The following is an 18,949-nucleotide window of genomic DNA, read 5'->3' on the forward strand; positions in this document are numbered from 1 at the left end:
GGTGGGAATGGTGCAATGCTATTACCTATCATGAATCATGATATTGTTGTCAGCTGTTATCTTTTGCTCGTTTGTTAAGTTATGTCGTTATTTTGATTGAATGGCAAAGTGTCCGTTAATTTTGGTTTTTGTAATCGGTGTAAGTAATTCTTTTTCAAAGATTCATTGAGTATATTTCTTCGCGAATATTTGATCGATTATCTATACTTCTCAGTTCTCGTGAATGTTTCTTCTGCAAAAATTGGTTCTTTTCGTTATCTTCTGATTCGAACCCCACTGGTTCGCTGTTTTCTGAAATGATCGGTGATCGGTTCTAGTGATTCATTTATCGATTATTCGTGATATACCTACCTATACATTGTCTCTCTCGCGATATTTACTGAACAGTATCTTCAGTTCTGACTTCTCAGTTCAGATCCAAACACTTCGTTGCAGTGCTTTGGTTCTAATCCATTTCGGATTTACCTTCGTTTTAAAGGTTCGTGGAGTGTTTTTTTTTCGCGAATTTTCGATAGATCATGTTCTTTGCTGGTGTTACTCTTGGGCGTCTCCGTCTCCAGATTCAAACACTTTCGTTGCTTATCTACGAGTAGTTGGGATTTGGAAAAACTTTTTCAAAGTGTCATTTCATTTGCAACAATTTACGATAGGTATGTAGTATTTATACTCTAAAAATCCAACACTTGAGCTAAATTCTGAACCTGGATGAGGAAATCGATATCGAAGAAGCTTAGGCTCTCGACTGAGCTTTTCTACGGTTTTAGTTTCAACTTCAGCTTTCGGCTCCATCGCCAAAATTATAGTTAACGTCTTGGTTTCTTACCATTTTTATCAACGTTGGCACTTGGTAGGTACTTGTTATATCCTCTTCAACGTTGACCCTTCTGTGTTCTAGCCAGGGATCGAATCCAGCTCCCAAAGAAACCTTTACTCCCCAAGTTTAGCCTCATTCAACCCATTAAATCAAGCACCAGTTATTTCATGTAGATTTGGCCTCAGTCAAAAATTTATCCATTTCTTCGATAAAGATCTTTACATTTAGCAATAAAATGACACAGATATTAGTCACACGGAACTTTAATCCTCATCGAAATAAAATACACTAAATTGGTAGCTAGGTACTTAGGTAGTAGGTACACAGTACACTCAATAAAGACTACAAAAAAAAAAAAAGAGAAAAATATAAAAACACGATCGATTACACAAAACACTTATTCTAAACGACTACGCATTTGCCACAATGCTTCTGAAACGTACATATCAACACATTACGGACACACAAGAAGAAAAAAATAAGTACATAAAAAAAAGTCAATAATACATAAACAGTAAGGAACGAGCTAAATTATTAAAAAACTTAACTTTCTCACGTAGGTTTCGAAAGGTGCAATTGAGCACGTGAAAATAACAGAGGTAGAATTGTCGATTTAATAAACATATATTTATAAACTCATTTCAATGCCCATATTCATACCTGGCAAAGTTCATCCGGAATATGACCTCAAGTTCGGTTCTTTTTTTAAAATCAAATTCAAGTTTAGTTTGGTTTGTTTTGTGGCGTAAACGATCAAGCTGAGGCGATTATATGAAAAATGTGAATTTTAGAAATCAGAAATGAGAAGAGGGAATGGCTTCAATTCATAATAAATGAAGTTTGCAAACTAAACTTGAACTTGATGTAGAAGTTAGGATTAGGAACCTTGGTAAAGAATGAACTCAGTTCAGTTAAAATTTGAATAATGAATGGTTCAGCTCACATTGAATTCTTTTTTCATCAAGTTCAAGTTTGGATAAATTTAGTTTGGTCTGTTTTGTTGGGCAACCTGAGAGCCGAGGCGATATTGAGGAGCTCATTGCAAAAATAGCCCTTGTCCAAAATGAAAATCAAAAACAAGCAAGACAAAAAACCACTGTAAAGTCCTGATGAATTGGTATAGTGTATTCAAAAAGAGTTTTTTTTTTATCAACTTGAGTAATTCTTGTTACTCTCAGAAAAACTTTTAGAGGACAATCATACTGATGCATCCATACAATGCAGTCAATTTGAGGAGCTCATTGCAAAAGTAGCACTTGTCACATGAACTTTTAGACACGTTTTACTCGATTGCACCTATTGCCAACTGCGGAGATCATGTTATAATGATGAAATGACCGTCAAGTTAGTCTACCCTGAGTAGCCCTGAGAGGAATTGCTTTATAGAGTTTACATTCATGATACTGGGTAAGCTCAAGGGAGAGCTTTGGAGATTGCATAGGTTCATGTGACAAGGGCTACTTTTGCAATGAGCTCCTCATTTTTTTTCAAAGTGACAAGGGCTATTTTTGCAATGAGCTCCTCAATTTACAGTATGAAAATGATATGTTTGTACTTGAAAGTGAACAAGTTCATAATTTATAAAGTTCAAGTTCATGACCAAAATGAACTCGTTTAACCATTATGAACTAGTTCGGTTCAAGTTTGCAAACTAAACTCGAATTTGTACTAAAAGTTCGAGAACTGAACGTGAACTTTTAAAAATCTGGGAACTTGGCCACGTATTCCATACACGTTAGTCGAAATAAACGAAAATTGTCTCTAATCTATAAAGTATCTCTATGCATAACCCATTTCTTTGACGTGTGATCGAAACGATGCGATAACCATTGCTGTTCCAATAATTGATATCGTTCTTCGCTCAGGAAGAGTGGTTTTCCTCGTCTGCGCAGAAAATAATACAATGAAATTAAAAATCATTCATAAAAAATTAGTTCGAACAGAAAATCAGAGGGAAAAACATACTTAAGTTCGATATCTTCTTCGCCGAAACCGTCCAAATAAATTGAACCCCAAACATAAGCTCTTTTACCTCGAATAATCACAACGCCGGTCGAACTTATCATCAAAAATATGGCAGTGCCTGATCCACAATCTATCGAATGCTACAAAACACATATTTCCTCTATCAGTATAACTCCAAAGACCGAAATAAACAATTAATTTGCAATATATTGTGGCGAAATTACCTGCACAGCTTCGTGAACGTTTTCACGTCTGCAGCAGAGTTGCTGAAAACATACCAACGTGCCGCAGACCAAACAAATGGCGCCTTGTTGAGGAACCTGATCGCAATTCTTACAGGATTTCTCGTGATAATACTGAAAAAATACTCGGGAATTCAATTCAATCGAACTTGGACGATATTATAGACTAATTAATAACACGTTTGATGTAACAAACCTGAAATAGAACACTATATTTGCGCGGTAACTCGAGCAACCTTGGCGGTTTCCACGAAACGTGCAATTCGGATACAAAATCCACAGCTTGGAGTTCGTGTTGCGATACATAATTCAAGAATGCTCCAAACCAAGAATTAATAACTGAGAAATTATCGCTGCTCCAAGTAACTGCGCAAGATGGATCATGTGATAGTTCAACATCGTTAGGAATTAATTCCAAATATTCCACTAAACGCTGGAATTCATCTTGCTGAGTTGTAATATCTGGTAACGGATTTTCGTATAAATAATTACGAAGCAAACATGCTACTCGCAGAAAAGGTAAACATAATTCTCGAATCTGAAACACACCAAGAGCAAGTACCTCAGTATACGATTCGGATTAATTGGTGACGATCAAAGAAGGAAATCTTGTAATTTACTTGTAGCTGTATATTTTGAAGCGAAGGTATTTTGCAGCAGTCTTGTTTTGAGAACGATTGGAGCGAGTCTATCGATGAGATGACTATTTTCATACCGAGATCTAAAGTGAATTTCTCCACTGAACCGGCAGCCGAGTCGACGTTACGAAAATAATTACGTTCTGATTCTTCGAGATAAAATGATAATTGCGCCAGCACTTGGAAATACATCAGATTATACGATAATCTGACTATGCGGGTGAAATAGGCTGAAATCGGAACAATTTGAACAAATTAATACGGTCTTATGAGCTAAGAAACTTGATATTTACGTTGAAAAAATTCAGAACTCGGTCACTCACCTCGATCCATATTCAAAGGCAAACATAAAACGAGCTGAACGAGTAATTCTGCCGGATCTTGTAATAATAACGGCACATCTTGACTAGAATCCGAATCACTTGATGGCTGTTGTGGCTCAATAGCGCCATCACTCAATTTCCGCCATATTTGCAGTGCAGCAGAATAGTTCAGCAATCGTGCTCGAGTAACCAGCATGTGCAATAAAGGCACTACGATCATAAATCATTCAATTAGCGCGAATTACGAACAATAAAATACAATTGGTACGAGATATAGGTGACTAGGTATCTTACTGAGACACGATCTTCTCACTAACGAGGTAGAAGTATCTTTCGAGGAGCAACTTCGAGGTTCCAAGTTCAATAATGAGCCTCCTCGTTGAACTAGATCGATTTCTAGGTTCGATCGAGCCACCGAAATGATAAATTGCATCAGAGCGCAGTCTTGATTGAGATCGTGTGTTTGCCTCAAATTCGGATACGATGACTCGATCATGTCGCTGATGGATTTCTTGATGGCGTCCAACAAACACGGAGATAGAATCTGGAATAATTAATCGTTTCAAATGAATTTGTGTGTCGGTTTATTCGCTACCAAAATAAAGCAGGAGTCTCTGATTTCTCTCGAATTATTTAAACAGATTCCTATCGATGGAAAAATAAAATACGAGTAACCACCATAATTTTTTCCACCTATCTATTTAGAGAAATCAATTTTTTCAATTTTTTGCAGTCGCCCATTTATAGTTGGTGTTGATAAATGATTTTTAGAGCCCATCATCACAATTCCCCTCAAAACATGGTATTTTTATACTTTTTCCATCTTAGGAATTTTTTGGTTAAATAAAACAAAATTTGGCAAAGTAGAGGTTCCCAATTTTTTTTGACCATTAAAAATTAAAATCAATCAGGAAATTTTGAAAATCATCCCCTACGCCCCCCCCTCGGTATACGATTTCATCTATTAAAAATATTTCCAAACATGATTTCCACCTTGACACCAACTTTTAATACTTATTTTTAGAGGGGTCAAACCTCATCTAAAAATTTTCATGAAGAATATAAATTTTATAACTTACTTTTCCTATCAAAAAATTCACTCGTAAATTTCGAAATCGTATTCAGAAAGCTAAACTGTCCCAAAATGTATTTTTTTTTGAATTTAGATACATTTTTCAAAATTTAATTTTTTAAAGTGAATTTTCAACGAAAAATTTCTGATTTTGGGGTGAAAATAATTACTAAAATTCGAACAAGGAATAATGTCGACACTTTTATCCTTCTTTCAATAAATTCATATTCAAAATGGGATCTCAACATATCTTTGAGGTGAACTCCCAAATTTTTTGAAAAAGTAAGTAAACAGCAAAAATGTGACGTTGATTCCTGTCATGTAAAAAAAGATCGAGGTATTTTAGACTGACCCCCCCCCCCCCTTCCTTCAATTAAAATCGATTCGAGTGGAAATGATTGTGGGCATCATTTCACTAGACCATCGAGGAGAACTCTTGAACGAAATCGAAAGACTCGATTGCATTTTCGGTTTCAAATACTTACAGATGAATTCGTATTTACGGTTCTAGTTATGAGATCTGTGATTTTCTTTATATCCGATTCCTCACGATCACTAATTGTCGATAGATCACGAACAGAACTCTCGATGACATCCGGCAATATCGGTAACACATTATTGGCCAATTGACGACATAAAGGACATTGATATTCATCGCTGAAATATGAAATATTATCGTTAGTATGTTTTACTCTCTGAATAAATGATAATTTTCAAAATTACACCGGCAGTACTTACTTCATTAATTCTATTATTTCGGGCTCGTCGCTCGACTCGGCCTTCTGTTGTTGATTCTGCAACCATTGCAAGTGCGACTTTAAACATTCCAAGTGTAAATGATGACCGCAAGTTTGAACGTGAACTCCTCTCAGGCAACCTGAATTGGAAAATTTCCAACTCGAAATCTGAACAAAATCACATCGAAAGTTGTAAAAATGATTTTAAAATTTTTTAATACATTAGACCGGTTAAATTCTCGAACCTTTTTCTCAAATTCTCCGGTTAAAGGATGTTGACTGAATGAAGTGGTTGCATCTTCGTCGCGTAATGGAAGTAACTTCTTAGCTTCGTTTCTTCGTTTGTGAGCTAATACGTTAGTTGGCTGAAAAAATGTTCAATGAGATGAAATGTTCGTATTTCAAGTGGCAAATTTGCGTCTCGATGCGAAGAAATGGAATTATGTACATACTTGGACGAGAACGATTAATCCCATTGGCATGTCTGGTTTACTGGGCGATGTTTCTTTGCAAATTACACAATGGTATTCTTTCAACGTTACTTCTTCGCATTCCATTTTATCTTCATCTAGAATGATATTCGTAAGAGTTAATAAAATAGTATAACGAATACACCCTCAAGTTCACTTGCGAGAAAGTCCACCAACCGTTTATATTCTTTTTGAGAAATTCTTCCCTTTGATGGGCATATTTCTCGATGATTTTTTGACGTCTTTCTCTAGCGATTCGTTTCCTCTCGCTTTCTTCTTTTTCTTCCAGGTCTTTTTTATCACTATCTCTGGGCGATCGTTGAGGGTATAAACGATGGCAACATTGCATCACTTCCTCCCTAAACGAAAAAAAAATTAGTAAAGTAAATGAAAAGAAAAATACTCTTACTCTAAGAACGATAAAAAACCACTGTGTTACCTGCAGAAATCATCCAACATCGCAATACGTTTGAGAACTTTGGCGATGAAAGCTGATCCGTCTCCGATTCTGTAATTCAGCTCTTCTGTAGGAATAGTTTCCGGATTAAATGAGTCTACGTTTATAGAAAGATTGGAATGCAGTTTTAAAAGCATCGATATAATGCTCTCGTTAGCGCTGAGTTTTTTCAACTGTGGACTGGATAGATTGTAGGGTTCGGTTTTGACTCCGGTAGCGCTTTTTTCAGGCTATAAAAAGTACACAGAATATTATTCGTTGTCACTCTCTTATGAATTTGATTATTTTATATTGATAGTGGATCTTACCTTATTTCGATTAATGATGGATAAATTTTGAATACCAGTTCTACGTTTGGTAGACAAATCAGCTATGTCTGGATTACGTGATTCACATTCTGATGACACAAGATAACGTAATTAGGCAAAAATTGAAGAAAAAACGAATAAACTCGTTGAAAAATATTTACTTGAATTTTCAGCTTTGAGAGGAGCAGCAAAAACAACGTATCTGACACTGGTTCTCAAATTAATCGACAGCAAATCGGTTGAAAACCATTTATCCAGTTCTAGATTCGTAACATCGATCCAGTTTTTATTCTTTTGCGAATATTCCTAGAAATTGAAACATTTTCCGATTAACAATCTCTTCTAAAATTATATTTTACAACTTGATCGATTCTAGCCTATGCTCACTTTAACCGAATTAGCATCATTCTGATTACGATCCGCATTAATGGCCAACTCCAATAAATACATAGTTAAGGATAAAGCTTCTTCGGAAACGTTCTTCACGTACACGGCTTTATACAGAATGGTCCAAATAATCGCGTGGAACATTCTCGACTTCAAAACATTGCTAGGATCTTGGTACGAGTCGATACATTCGGAAGGAATACGATAAGGAGGCCATGGGATCCCTCCGCCAGGCAACAGGTTATTATGTCTAACGCTGAAAATTTTCATTTAGAAAGGTGTTTGATAAAATTTCACGTCGTAAAAATATCGTTTATATTACAATTCTGCGAATCGATTCATTGAATTCTGGAAATCTTCTTTTTGAACACGCATCAGGGCGTGAATAGGATCGTAGAGAGTTTCCCAAACGAATGATTTTGGAATATACAGAGCTTGTTGTAGGGTTCCATTCACGTCTGTGATTGGAGCTTTGTAATCAGCGATCTGAAACATGATTTAAAAACGATAAAAAATTTTCCTTCGAATGAACACATATGATAAGTGGTTGAAAAACCATTGAATAGGTCGCTCACCTGCGCCAAAATAGCATCAAAATGCCTCAGAGGTTCGGTTCCACATCGATCTGGCATCAACTCCTTCAACCGACTATGAGGATGATCGCTAACACATAACAAAGTCACTATTTCCGATCGAGTTTGGACAGGATAGGTAGATCCTTCGTATTCGTAATTAGGTACACCTGAAAATAAAGAATACAAAGGAATTCGAATAAGCAAAATAAAAAATAATATACAAATCAATTCGAAGAACTATTCTAAACAAAGGAACTAACCAGATAAATTAGTCCGAACACTGCACAAGGTGGCGATAAATTGCAAAAGGCTTTCCAGCATTTTGGTTTCGGTATCGATATCGTTATTCGCTGCATTTGAGGAAACATCTATTTTGTTGAAAATATTGAACCAGTTTCTGATATGAAATCTGCAACGATAAAATTCGATTAAGGTCGTAGAACTTCTAGGCATCATTTCCAAGCACCTTTGATGACCTTACTTGTCGATTAATTCTGATATGAATTCGTGAGCAGGCAAACGAGTAGATAAAATTTGCAACAGGTATAAATCAGTATCCATCATCGAATTACAAAAATCAGACTGGATGTAATTCATAGCTTGTCCTTTGATTTGTAAACCATTCCGAATCCATAATCCGTTGATTATCTCGTAAAATGCAACCTATCGAGATTAAACGATCAGCGTTTGAAATAGGTTCTCGTTCATCGTTTCAAAATCAACGAAATTATTTCATAAATGACGTACTTGAATCCGTAAAGGATGTTTCAAAATGGAATATATCGAACTATTCGTAGGTAAAACCTCCGATAAAGGGATACGTAACACGTTGACAGCTTGACAAATTAACATTGCTAAATAACGATGCAAAGGAATATGAAACGAAACTAAATTCTCGCCAAATCCATCGACGGTTCCGTTCGTCGATTCGATCCACTTTTGCAACGAAAGCTGACAATTATCTAGTAATTTTTTCAGCAAAGGAACAGAATTCGTATTCCTTAAATGAGTGAGTAATCTCCACATTGGATGAGCGCTAGCTTCCAGTTCGGCTAGAAAAGCACCGTTGTAAATGTTCGATTCTAATTCTATGTGATCGTTGAGCTCACGTTGATTCACATTCATTCCTGAAAGAAGAAAAACATCGTGAAAAAGTTGGCGATGAAAATATCAAGTCGAAGGAAAAATAGAATAAATGGGCAATATATATATACCTTGAAAATAAGCCAAAAACGAGAACCACATTTCGATCAACGTATCATTGTTCATAAACTGTCTAGCAACCGGTTCGTGGAATAGAATATTATTGAGATCGGAGACCAAAGGCCAATAACGACATTCTTTTATCAATGGCAACCCACAATCCACCACTTCGCACGAAGATTGTTTATCATTCAACGTACTCGATGCTGTAACGAAGAAATAATACAAATTAGAGGAAACTATCGATAATAGGATTAGATAAACTGTAGATGATTGAACTAACGATTCGATGTCAACAGCACTTTACTCATCATATTCTTCAAACAGACTACCATGATGTGTAAAATGCCAAAATCATTGGTCATCTTTACAGCCAGGTTCTCTCTGTAGAATAATTGTACGCTGAGATGAACTACACGATTGGGCAGTTGATCTGGGTCTTGTGTTTCTTCTAAAATCATCGCGATACGACTGTAATGCATTACGAAGGTCTCCGTTAACGCTTCCTGAGGAACAAAAACGATCAGATGATTAATATTCGCGAATCAAGAGAAGTAAAGTGAAATCTATTGAGATGATGAGATGATTCCATCATCGATCAAACCTTGTATTCGATATCTGGCAACATGTTCAATAGAAAATACACTATTTTTTCTGGGAATTCGAATTTTACAGTCCAGAAAAATAATTCTTCGAGAAAAGTATTATGGATTAATTCTTTTTGCAGTCCGGGACAGTCTAGAAAATAATTAACAAAATAGTGAAAAAAATCACAACAAGATATTTTCTAAAAATGATAATCTTAGTAGGTATGATACCTTTATATTGAACAGGTGGGTCAAGAATTTTTAACGATTCTAAAGCGTCTTCGTAGAATATCTGACTAGTTGCCATACTTTGGGCAAATTTAGATTCGTCTTTAACCCAATCACGAGTGAATTTTTGGTATTCCTACGATTAAAATAATAAATCGAATTAATAAAATACGAAGATACCAAATTTATCACAAAACACATTCTGACTACCTACCTGACGATCGAGTAATGCTTTCGTTAACACTTCTCTCATCACAGATCCCATATTACTAAATTCGATCAACATGCTTAGGAAATTATCAGCAATGGGAACGAATCTATCATCGTGTCTGTTTTTTGAAACAAAAAATCACACATTATTAAACGATCGAATACACGATCCTGATTCCCATCGTGTTACTTTACCTCAAATTCCTCAAATACTTGATGAACTCGAATAAAATCCTAGGAGCTATTGTACGAGCAACTCGCATCAGATCAGGAGGCACTGCTATATTTTCTGAATCTTTAGCAACGCCATGTCTATCACAGAATCTAAATAGCGAACATAAAAGCATATTAAACGCTGTCGAATAATTACTTCGACCATTTTGGACAATTGTTTACCCCGAAGACTGCATAACCGAAGCATCTCCGCAATCGCAAGCTCCTCCAGATTGACTTCGAAACATATTAAAATCGTGTTCTTCATGATGTCCTCTTTGAAAACACTCAGCACATAACGACATACAAGGAGCTATACCGCAAGTCTTGCATCTATAAGCTACGTGATTCGTAGTCCATACTAATCCACAAATGGTAGCTTTATTGTATTGTTTAACTAAAAAAACATACACACAGTTTTGTTTTAAAAAAACAGCTTATTCGTACAATTCTGATAACGACGTTTATAATTATATTGCTGAACATGCAAAAGTACCCGCAAGTACGTAAATAATACCGCATGAATCAACAACAGACATTCTGCCATTTTTTTTTTATTTTTATAAAGATGTAGACTCGAATTACTCACCTTGATAGGCGAATTCGTCTGGAGATTTACCTCCAGCTATTAACCATTTAATCCAATCTACATCTAATCCATTAGCTAGAATTTCGTCGAGTACTTTACGAATAATGTCGTTAGAATGTAAACTGTTCAAGTACTCGGAAGCTCGTTGTTTACCCAAAGCTAAAATCTGTTCGACGGATAAACTAGTCTCATCCATTTCATCACTCGCAGTTTCTATTACTATAGGTTTTTCAAACGCTAGTGGTTTTTCCACCAAATCGCGATATTCCGGAGGTGATGGCATTTCGAATGGCGGTCTTGTCGTGTATCTTCTGTCAACACGAACCACGGTTCAGATAACAACACTATAATTTCGCATTTTACCCGACGACATGAGTTCATTCATACACAACAACGCGTCTCACACTTTAACAGAAACAGATATTTATTCGAATATTATAGGCATATATGCACGAGTTGAACGAATATTCCGCGAGGTAATTTACACGATCAACGATCAAGATAACAAAGACTCGATGGTATCATGATAAAAAGCGAATGAGTGAATTGCAGAATGCGTTGAAATGAAATTCACGAAAAAAATACCATTACTGCGTCTCATCACGTGTATTCAACAAGTGAGAAGTGAAGGTCGTTGCACAGTTCACTCTTACTGGTCGCGTTGACAATAGAAACTGGTTACGAGAATGCATCCATGGTGAGGGTGGGAGATATGTAAGAGCAGAGGAACGCCGAACGCCGCGCCGGAATCCAGTTCAAGTTGACGACTGACGTACATAATAAAGCTGCTAAAAAGCAGAGAAGCAAAAGGTGACATTGGAACAACGTATCGTTATACTGCTGTAATGTTTCCGATCCCCCTGTTTAATTTATGCTAATTAATGGAAATGAATCGATCTTCGGAAAAATCGGCGAATATGTGGCGTCGGTCAATACCACCTATAGTAAAAGGCCTGAGCGCTGTTTTGTGACGTCATCACTATTGGGGAGTACATACTCCGATAACACTATAGAAATGAATGCAATATTAATGCACTAGAACGAAATAAATCCCAAGAACATTTAATTTTGCGTTTTAAATCACATTCTGATATTTAATAATTAATTTAAGATCACTAAGGAATGATTTAAATGAACAAAATGAAAAAATGAGGTGATAAACAACACTGTTTTTCAACATTAAAGATGAAAGTTATGCATACACATGACAAAATTATACCTTTTGGAAGATATTACAAAACTCACTGGTGAAATATAATGAATAATTGTCGAATTTGTCCAAATCCCACTAAATTAAAATGATATCAACTCTAATTCCAATGTGTGTATTCCATTTCCATTTTCAACTACAGGTAAAAAACCACAGGACAGATAACTGTTTAGTTTCTTCAGCAGTGATATGATCGATAAAAACAATTTCTCTGATTTTGCTGACCAACTTGAGTGATAAAATTGATGATTCGAACACTTTCAGCAAATTGGTTTGAGATTTTGATGGTTTCTTGATCAGATATCCATTGTAGTTGGATGGTTGTATTCTTGTATTCACTATGCAGGTTTAAAACTCATTGTAGATTTTATGGTGCACTATTCATTTCACTGCAACGTTATTCAAGTAAAACACAGGCACTAGTACACATCAGTTTTCATTTTTATTCACTTCACAAGATATCTACACATCCAAATCACACAACAGTCACAACACAAACAGATCGCGAAAAATTCACTTTTGTACAAAAATAAATGATAATCCAACACCACCAGTAGATAAAAACAACAATATTTCATCACTGTACCACATTTTAGAACGAATTTAATTAATTAGTCATCATTTTAATAACTTTTTCAACGAAAGTTTTACTCAATTTCACGAATTCGCCATTTAATCATACGTTAAAATTCAAATGGTAAACACAATCGAGTCCCCTTAAGGTGTGACGTCAGAAGGTGATAACGATTCAGCGCTCAGGCCTTTTACTATAGGTGGTATTGCGTCGGTACTCGGTAGTCGGTACCTGATCCTGAGTGGTACGGTAGGATGCTGCGCAGCATGGTTAGAAGGAACAGGGAACAGGTATCTAGTTTCATCTGTTGAGGTGGACGAGATTATGAATAGAGCAGGATATTATGAAGGGTAATTTTAGTAGTTGATCTTGATTAGATCTGGTTCTGAGTTCTTCAGAATTCGAATGAAATTGATCTGATATTTCAAGATGAGTTGATAACTGAATGTCGAATATTCCATGATGCCATTCTATTTCAATCTGCATGTGTCATGTCATTTCGACGATCGATTTCTTACATTGTTGCTGATCTCATCTGCGAACAGTTCAGTGCAATTTATCACTAAATTCATGTTTAAAAAATAGTACAACAATCAGCTCTTACCATTGAAGTATTGATCTTCCTTTGGATCCTTCACTATGACAGATAGGTTTGGTTTCCGTATCCGAGTGTGTTTATTCCATTGAATTTATCTACAATGGGTAATTGAAATGGTGTTTATTACGTAAATATACATATGTACTTGATAGATCAACATTCATGTACTTTACTTACCCGATTTCTGTTTGAATTGATGATGAGTTTTGAGTTTATCTGTATCATCGATCCTTGATCAATCTTCCTCAGGTCTCAAGATTCAATACCTAATTAATCAATCAAATAGGAGATTTGTGTGCCTCTAGACTAGAATTAATTGCCTGCATTATTTTTCAATTTCTCCAGCTCATGTGCTCAATTTGACGGATCAGTCCATCAGTGCCTTAATTCGGCTTATTCCTTATCAGTTATCATCACTTATCACTTATCAGTGAAGAATACCTATTGAAGAACCCCGTATCCCCCCACCACTTATCTTTCGGTTCATCAATTAGCCAATGGGCTATAGGTCTTTGAAGTTTGATTCCTTGTTTTTTATATTTTTTTTATTTTTTTTTATTGAAATGAATATATTTTTTATTTTTAATTAATCCATATTGATCACGAAAATTTGTATGTAAGTATCTAGATGTAGATGTACATACTCAAGATCAAACAAGAAAAAAATCTAAAATATAGAAAGGATTGAATTATTGGGAATGCAGAATTATGCAATGCTTTAAGCTTTTTCAAATCTCATTTTAATTTTCTCTTCGAAAAGTTGAATTGTAGTTGAGAAAAAAGCTCAACTAGGTGGAAACAAAGTATAAACGTATTGAAAATATTACAAAGATGATGGAACTCTCATTGAATCGGAATCGGTACCTACTACCTACCTATAATGCAATCAATGTTTCTCTCTTTGGTTCAAGGATATTGAGTTTATCGAAAGCTGAAGTCTGAATTTTTAAAAGCTGTTTTAGTAACAACATTCCAAGTCGTAGATTAACTCACAGAATCTTTATATATATTTGTAGTTTTTACTTTCGATGTTCCACTATCGCTATTCAATCAATCAATCAATATTTATTTGGATTCTTAGAGTTCATAGCAAAACAAAACTGAATCCTTCAACAGATTGAAAAAATCAATGCGAAGTGTACCTATAAGTATAGGTACGTTCTGTCAACTGTCCTAATTTCGGACACATTTTTGATGCTTTTCAAAATTCAGTGGAATATTCCACTGAATTTTGCTATGAGAATATCATCAGGAGAACCATTAATTTTGAGCGATTTTGTTCATTAATAAGCTCCCATTATGATTTTTGGAAGCTAATAAAGCGAGCCATTATACAAAGTTTTATGAATTTGAAGAGCCAAAAGCTAAAGGTAAAGTTTCATTTTTCAGCTTTCCATCCCTGCCATTAGGTACCCTAATTTCAGACACATTCTTTTTTTTTACAAAAAAAAAAATATGTACAAAGGTACATATGTAATTTAAAACGAGGAAAACAAAAGAACTTTTAATGAAATACCTGAATTAGTAACTTACTTAGGTTTAAATCCCGAACCCAAAAACCCGAATAACCACTTTCCCGAATATTTTTTATCCAAAATTTAGCCTGGAATAAATTGGGGGAACATTTTTTTTTGCGCCAAAATGCTCAGAATGGTGTCCTAAATGACATACTAAAACCCACCCTAAATCCGCGTGGAGCTACTCCCCCCGACCCACATTTGTGCCCCCTAGCACAGTTTTTCGCGATTTTCTCGCGAGGAGTTGATTTTACGTCGAAAATAGCTTTATTTTTGTGTTCTACCACGTCAAATTTCCGATCTAGTGATATATCAACTGTCCTTCTATCCCTAGGGGGGGGGGGGGGCTAGAACCATTCAAAAAAGGGGGGTTTCCTGAAAAATACATAAAGAGGGGTGAAATGGTCCCCGAAAGCGTTTATCGTGTTGATATTAACATGGAAGATGGGTACCATTGAGAAACTACCGCGTGAAAAATTTCAGATCCACATCCTCTCCCCTTCTTGGGGAACCCGACCCCTTTTCTGAAATTTCAATAACACTTTTCTCAGCCCCATTTTAAACGATTTTGAAAATTTTTCAGTATGTTATGTATATCCTTAGTAGGTATCCCACCAAAAATTTTCAACCCCCTCCCCTCATATTTACCCCTCAAAATGGTGTATAAATGTGTCTTAGGGAGGGTTGGGGTAAAATGGGAATTTTGGGGAAAATAACTATAAGTATTAATGAGTAGGGTGTCGTTTTCTTATGATTAGATGCTGCTGAGCACGAATATGACGTCAGATTTTTTGCTACACTCATCTAGCCCTCTCCAAAGCACTTGGTCCCCTCAATTTTTTTACTATTGTTAAAAAGCATAGAATAAGTTGAAAAACACCATTTTGAGGGGCAAATATGAGGGGAGGGGGTTGAAAATTTTTGGTGGGCAGTACTGTTAATGTACTTACATAGGTAGGTATTCGATGAAATTAGCATAAATACCTACCAGAATCTAAAATCTGAAATAGTTTAATTGGCGAGTTTGTCCTTTGGTTGACCTTTAGATTCACAAGATAGAAGTTAAAAATGAAAAGGCTACACGAGGCTAGTTTTAAACATAATTCAGTTGATAATAATCACTAAGTACCGCGATTAAATGAAATATTATCTGCAGATTCGCTGATATTGAACAGCAATCTGAGTTCTAATAAGCTAGGTAGGAATTTTCGACGTGAGAGTATGAAAAAAATGTTTTAACCTATGGGATGTTAAAATTATGTACTTAGGTATAAATTCTTTATTCTAACTTACGACGTTGCGATGCCATATTGTTATAGCATGCATTTCAGTCTATGAAATATCTCGTCTACTCAAGTATGTATAATATGCATATGTGTGTGGTTTTTTTGTTGTTATTCCAACCAGTAATTTCTACTGTAAACTCTGGTCTTAATAAGGTCGGTGATGCTAAACCTCAGGACCCTTTTAAAGAAACTAAAAGTCATGCGGAATTAACGACCGCTTCGACGACCGCTTCATCAGAGGAATCTACAGCAGATGACACCGAAAAGGATACAAACTTTCCTCCAGTCCCTCCAGCAGATGGCAGCAAAAAGGAGGGTATTCCCAATTCCGCTGCACCAACAACCCCTTCATTACCGCCAATACCAGAAGCACTTCAATCATATCGAGACACAAAAACGTCACGGATTGGCAAATATGTCGTAGTTGACAAAACGAGTTTCCTCAAAGAGCTACTGGACAATCCTGATATAAATACTGTCCAGAAAATTTACTTACTCGCACGTCCCAAAACTTTCGGAAAGTCTTTCTTCCTCTCGATGGTTTATGAATTTTTGCATGGATCCGAGGAATTATTCGAAAACACCGCCATACTAGGAAGGGGAAACACCATTGAAGGGACGAATGGTAAATGGGTGAAGAACTATGTGATCCACATCAATTTTGAATTAATTAGGCTGGATACTGTTAAAAGTTTTAAAAATAGTTTGAAAAAAGAAATAAACCAAATAGCCGAAAGTTATTCAATCAACACGAATACACCTGATTATGATGGTTCCATTGCGTGGCTAATTAAAGAGTTAAATTCCAAGTATGGGTCAAGAGTTAGTATTTTAATAGACGAATTCGATTTCCCCTTGAGACAGTCACCCAAGCCCATTCAAGAAGGTATCAGAACTGCGCTGAAATTATTTTACCAGAAGATTAAAGTGGCTGCAGTACGCTCAAAGTTATGGTTGGTCTTAATTTTGGGCATTTCGAAATTAGAAACAGGCCTACTTATTCATGAAGCAATGAATGGTTTGGTAAAAGACATAACACACGAAGCGAAATTTTCATCGATAATGGGATTTTCTAAAGATGAGGTCAAGACGAATTTCAAAGCTCATCTAGAAATTTTTGCAGAAAAACATCGCAGAGACATTGATACCATAATACAAAATATTACCGACGAATATGGAGGCTATCACTTTAGCACTAACACCTCAAACACATTACTAATAGATTCAGGTTCAGTGTGTTCTTGTTTGCGGAGCTTAAATATATACGATTTTGCGCCCAAAGTAAATGCTCAACGAGATGTTGTAAAACGGATGATAAATGAGCAGAAGGGAATTCCCCACTTTAAATATTATTGCATAAGGAAAGTTGAACTCTATCAAAAATACTTCTTTACAGACAAAACGCTGCAGATCCCTTTACATATCCTAATGCTCAACGAAGGTTACTTGACTATCAGAATATACCTTAAGAGTTCGCAAAAGATATATCTCCATTACCCAAATATGGGTGTTGAAGGTCGCATAGAGAGAAGTCTTCCTGCAGAACTTAGAAACAAACCACACGATGAGCTTCGCCACGATCCTTTGAGAAAATTGTTTCAAGACTCGCTGGATGAACCGAATATGGATAACTTTGTAGATTTGGTGAATAACGCTGAATCTTTTCCAACTATCAGTCCATCGCTTCAGAGTTGTGTGGACGATGATAAAAAAGAGTTCAATGCAACTAACAAAATCTTTCAAACGCTCAATACGTTAAAGTTTAAGTGCGAGGAAGGCATCGTATTGAATGAAGAGGTCGCAGATGCCGGAGATTTGGATTTAATAATTTTTGCGCAGAAGGAGGGTGAGTCGCATTTTGTTTTCAAGGTCAAGTTCGGATTGGATAAGAAGCTTTTTGAAGCTATTTTTCAACTTTTCAAATACGTCGTCAGCTTAAACCCTGACTTCAAGAGAAAATTTGATGATGAACCCAAAGCTAATGTTATCAACTTGGTTGGCATTTTAGTTAAAGATCATAAGGATCGTTTTGGAACAATAACTGATTGGATCCTTGTACCATATGAAAATGACAAAATACGGATTGATCGGGCCTCATCCTCAGACCAGAATAGATGGCTGCAAACTTTATGTAATAATGTCAAAACACAAAAATCTTTTGAATTTGAAAAGCATGAAAACTATTTCATTCTCCCTCAACCTCCCTCAACCCAGTAAATCCTGAACATTTAAATCTTAATAGGTAGATGTCTACCTACTAGAAAAAGCACTAAGGTTTAGGTGGAGAGAAGGCATTGCAAACCTGCTGAGGAATAATCCCTTTCACGGGGTCACCGGGTCACGCAAGGCACGAAGGCAGACTTGAGTAGTAAAGACTATTTCTCAAAGTTTCAATTTTTTCATTATTTTTAGTACATTTGGTATTTGAAATTTCGACTTTACCAATAATTATTGTATGTTCGTTTGTTGGAAATTTCTAACAAAAAATGCAATTCTTGGAAAAATAAAACGAGAATGACAATTTTAACAAAAGGAAGGGTTTTCTGATAGTTTTTGACAAAAAATCAAAACATTTTGACACTTTTTTAAAAAAAATTAAAAATTAAAAATATTCTTGATATGGTGGAATATGCCTTCACCTTGTAGGTGGACATTAATGGAATGATGCCTTAAGAGGGTGATCCCGTCGCTATGATGTATTTATGTCTAGAGTAGGGAGAACCTCTACCAACGTGGGGACTACTAT

The 18,949-nt window shown here is 35.8% G+C and overlaps 2 protein-coding genes across 2 annotated transcripts in view; one reads left to right on the forward strand and one right to left on the reverse strand.

The window, feature by feature from the left end:
• Window positions 1–631: 631 nt before the first annotated feature.
• Window positions 632–18,949, forward strand: part of MED18 (mediator complex subunit 18) — a 32,703-nt gene continuing 14,385 nt past the window's right edge. Inside the window, exon 1 of the mRNA XM_065352733.1 lies at window positions 632–650. The gene's annotated coding sequence lies outside the window, so the exon portion shown is untranslated. The remainder of the gene's footprint in view (window positions 651–18,949) is intronic.
• On the reverse strand, window positions 1,060–15,922 carry LOC135837454 (E3 ubiquitin-protein ligase Ubr3-like). The gene is made up of 32 exons (XM_065352727.1): window positions 15,906–15,922; window positions 13,578–13,666; window positions 13,407–13,495; window positions 11,019–13,337; window positions 10,613–10,826; window positions 10,412–10,540; window positions 10,221–10,335; window positions 10,010–10,142; window positions 9,796–9,929; window positions 9,475–9,697; window positions 9,203–9,397; window positions 8,736–9,115; window positions 8,470–8,651; window positions 8,249–8,397; window positions 7,989–8,155; window positions 7,736–7,899; window positions 7,414–7,669; window positions 7,188–7,332; window positions 7,027–7,115; window positions 6,701–6,948; window positions 6,439–6,620; window positions 6,244–6,359; window positions 6,037–6,156; window positions 5,793–5,959; window positions 5,540–5,711; window positions 4,277–4,526; window positions 3,983–4,192; window positions 3,642–3,889; window positions 3,218–3,559; window positions 3,004–3,135; window positions 2,780–2,919; window positions 1,060–2,698 (listed from the first exon to the last, which is right to left on the reverse strand). The coding sequence occupies exons 4-32, from the start codon at window positions 11,299–11,301 to the stop codon at window positions 2,581–2,583; spliced, it is 5,403 nt and encodes a 1,800-aa protein (XP_065208799.1). The 5' UTR covers window positions 11,302–13,337; window positions 13,407–13,495; window positions 13,578–13,666; window positions 15,906–15,922; the 3' UTR covers window positions 1,060–2,580.

This window comes from Planococcus citri, chromosome 2, assembly GCF_950023065.1.
Source record: "Planococcus citri chromosome 2, ihPlaCitr1.1, whole genome shotgun sequence".
Lineage (NCBI taxonomy): Eukaryota > Metazoa > Arthropoda > Insecta > Hemiptera > Pseudococcidae > Planococcus > Planococcus citri.

Coding starts and splice junctions, on each gene's coding strand:
- LOC135837454 (XM_065352727.1), bottom strand. CDS start 11,301: ATGCCATCACCTCCGGAATATCGCGATTTGGTGGAAAAACCACTAGCG. Junction 4,193..4,276: donor AGTGAGAAGATCGTGTCTCA/GTAAGATACCTA, acceptor TTATGATCGTAG/TGCCTTTATTGCACATGCTG. Junction 3,890..3,982: donor GCCTTTGAATATGGATCGAG/GTGAGTGACCGA, acceptor TTCCGATTTCAG/CCTATTTCACCCGCATAGTC.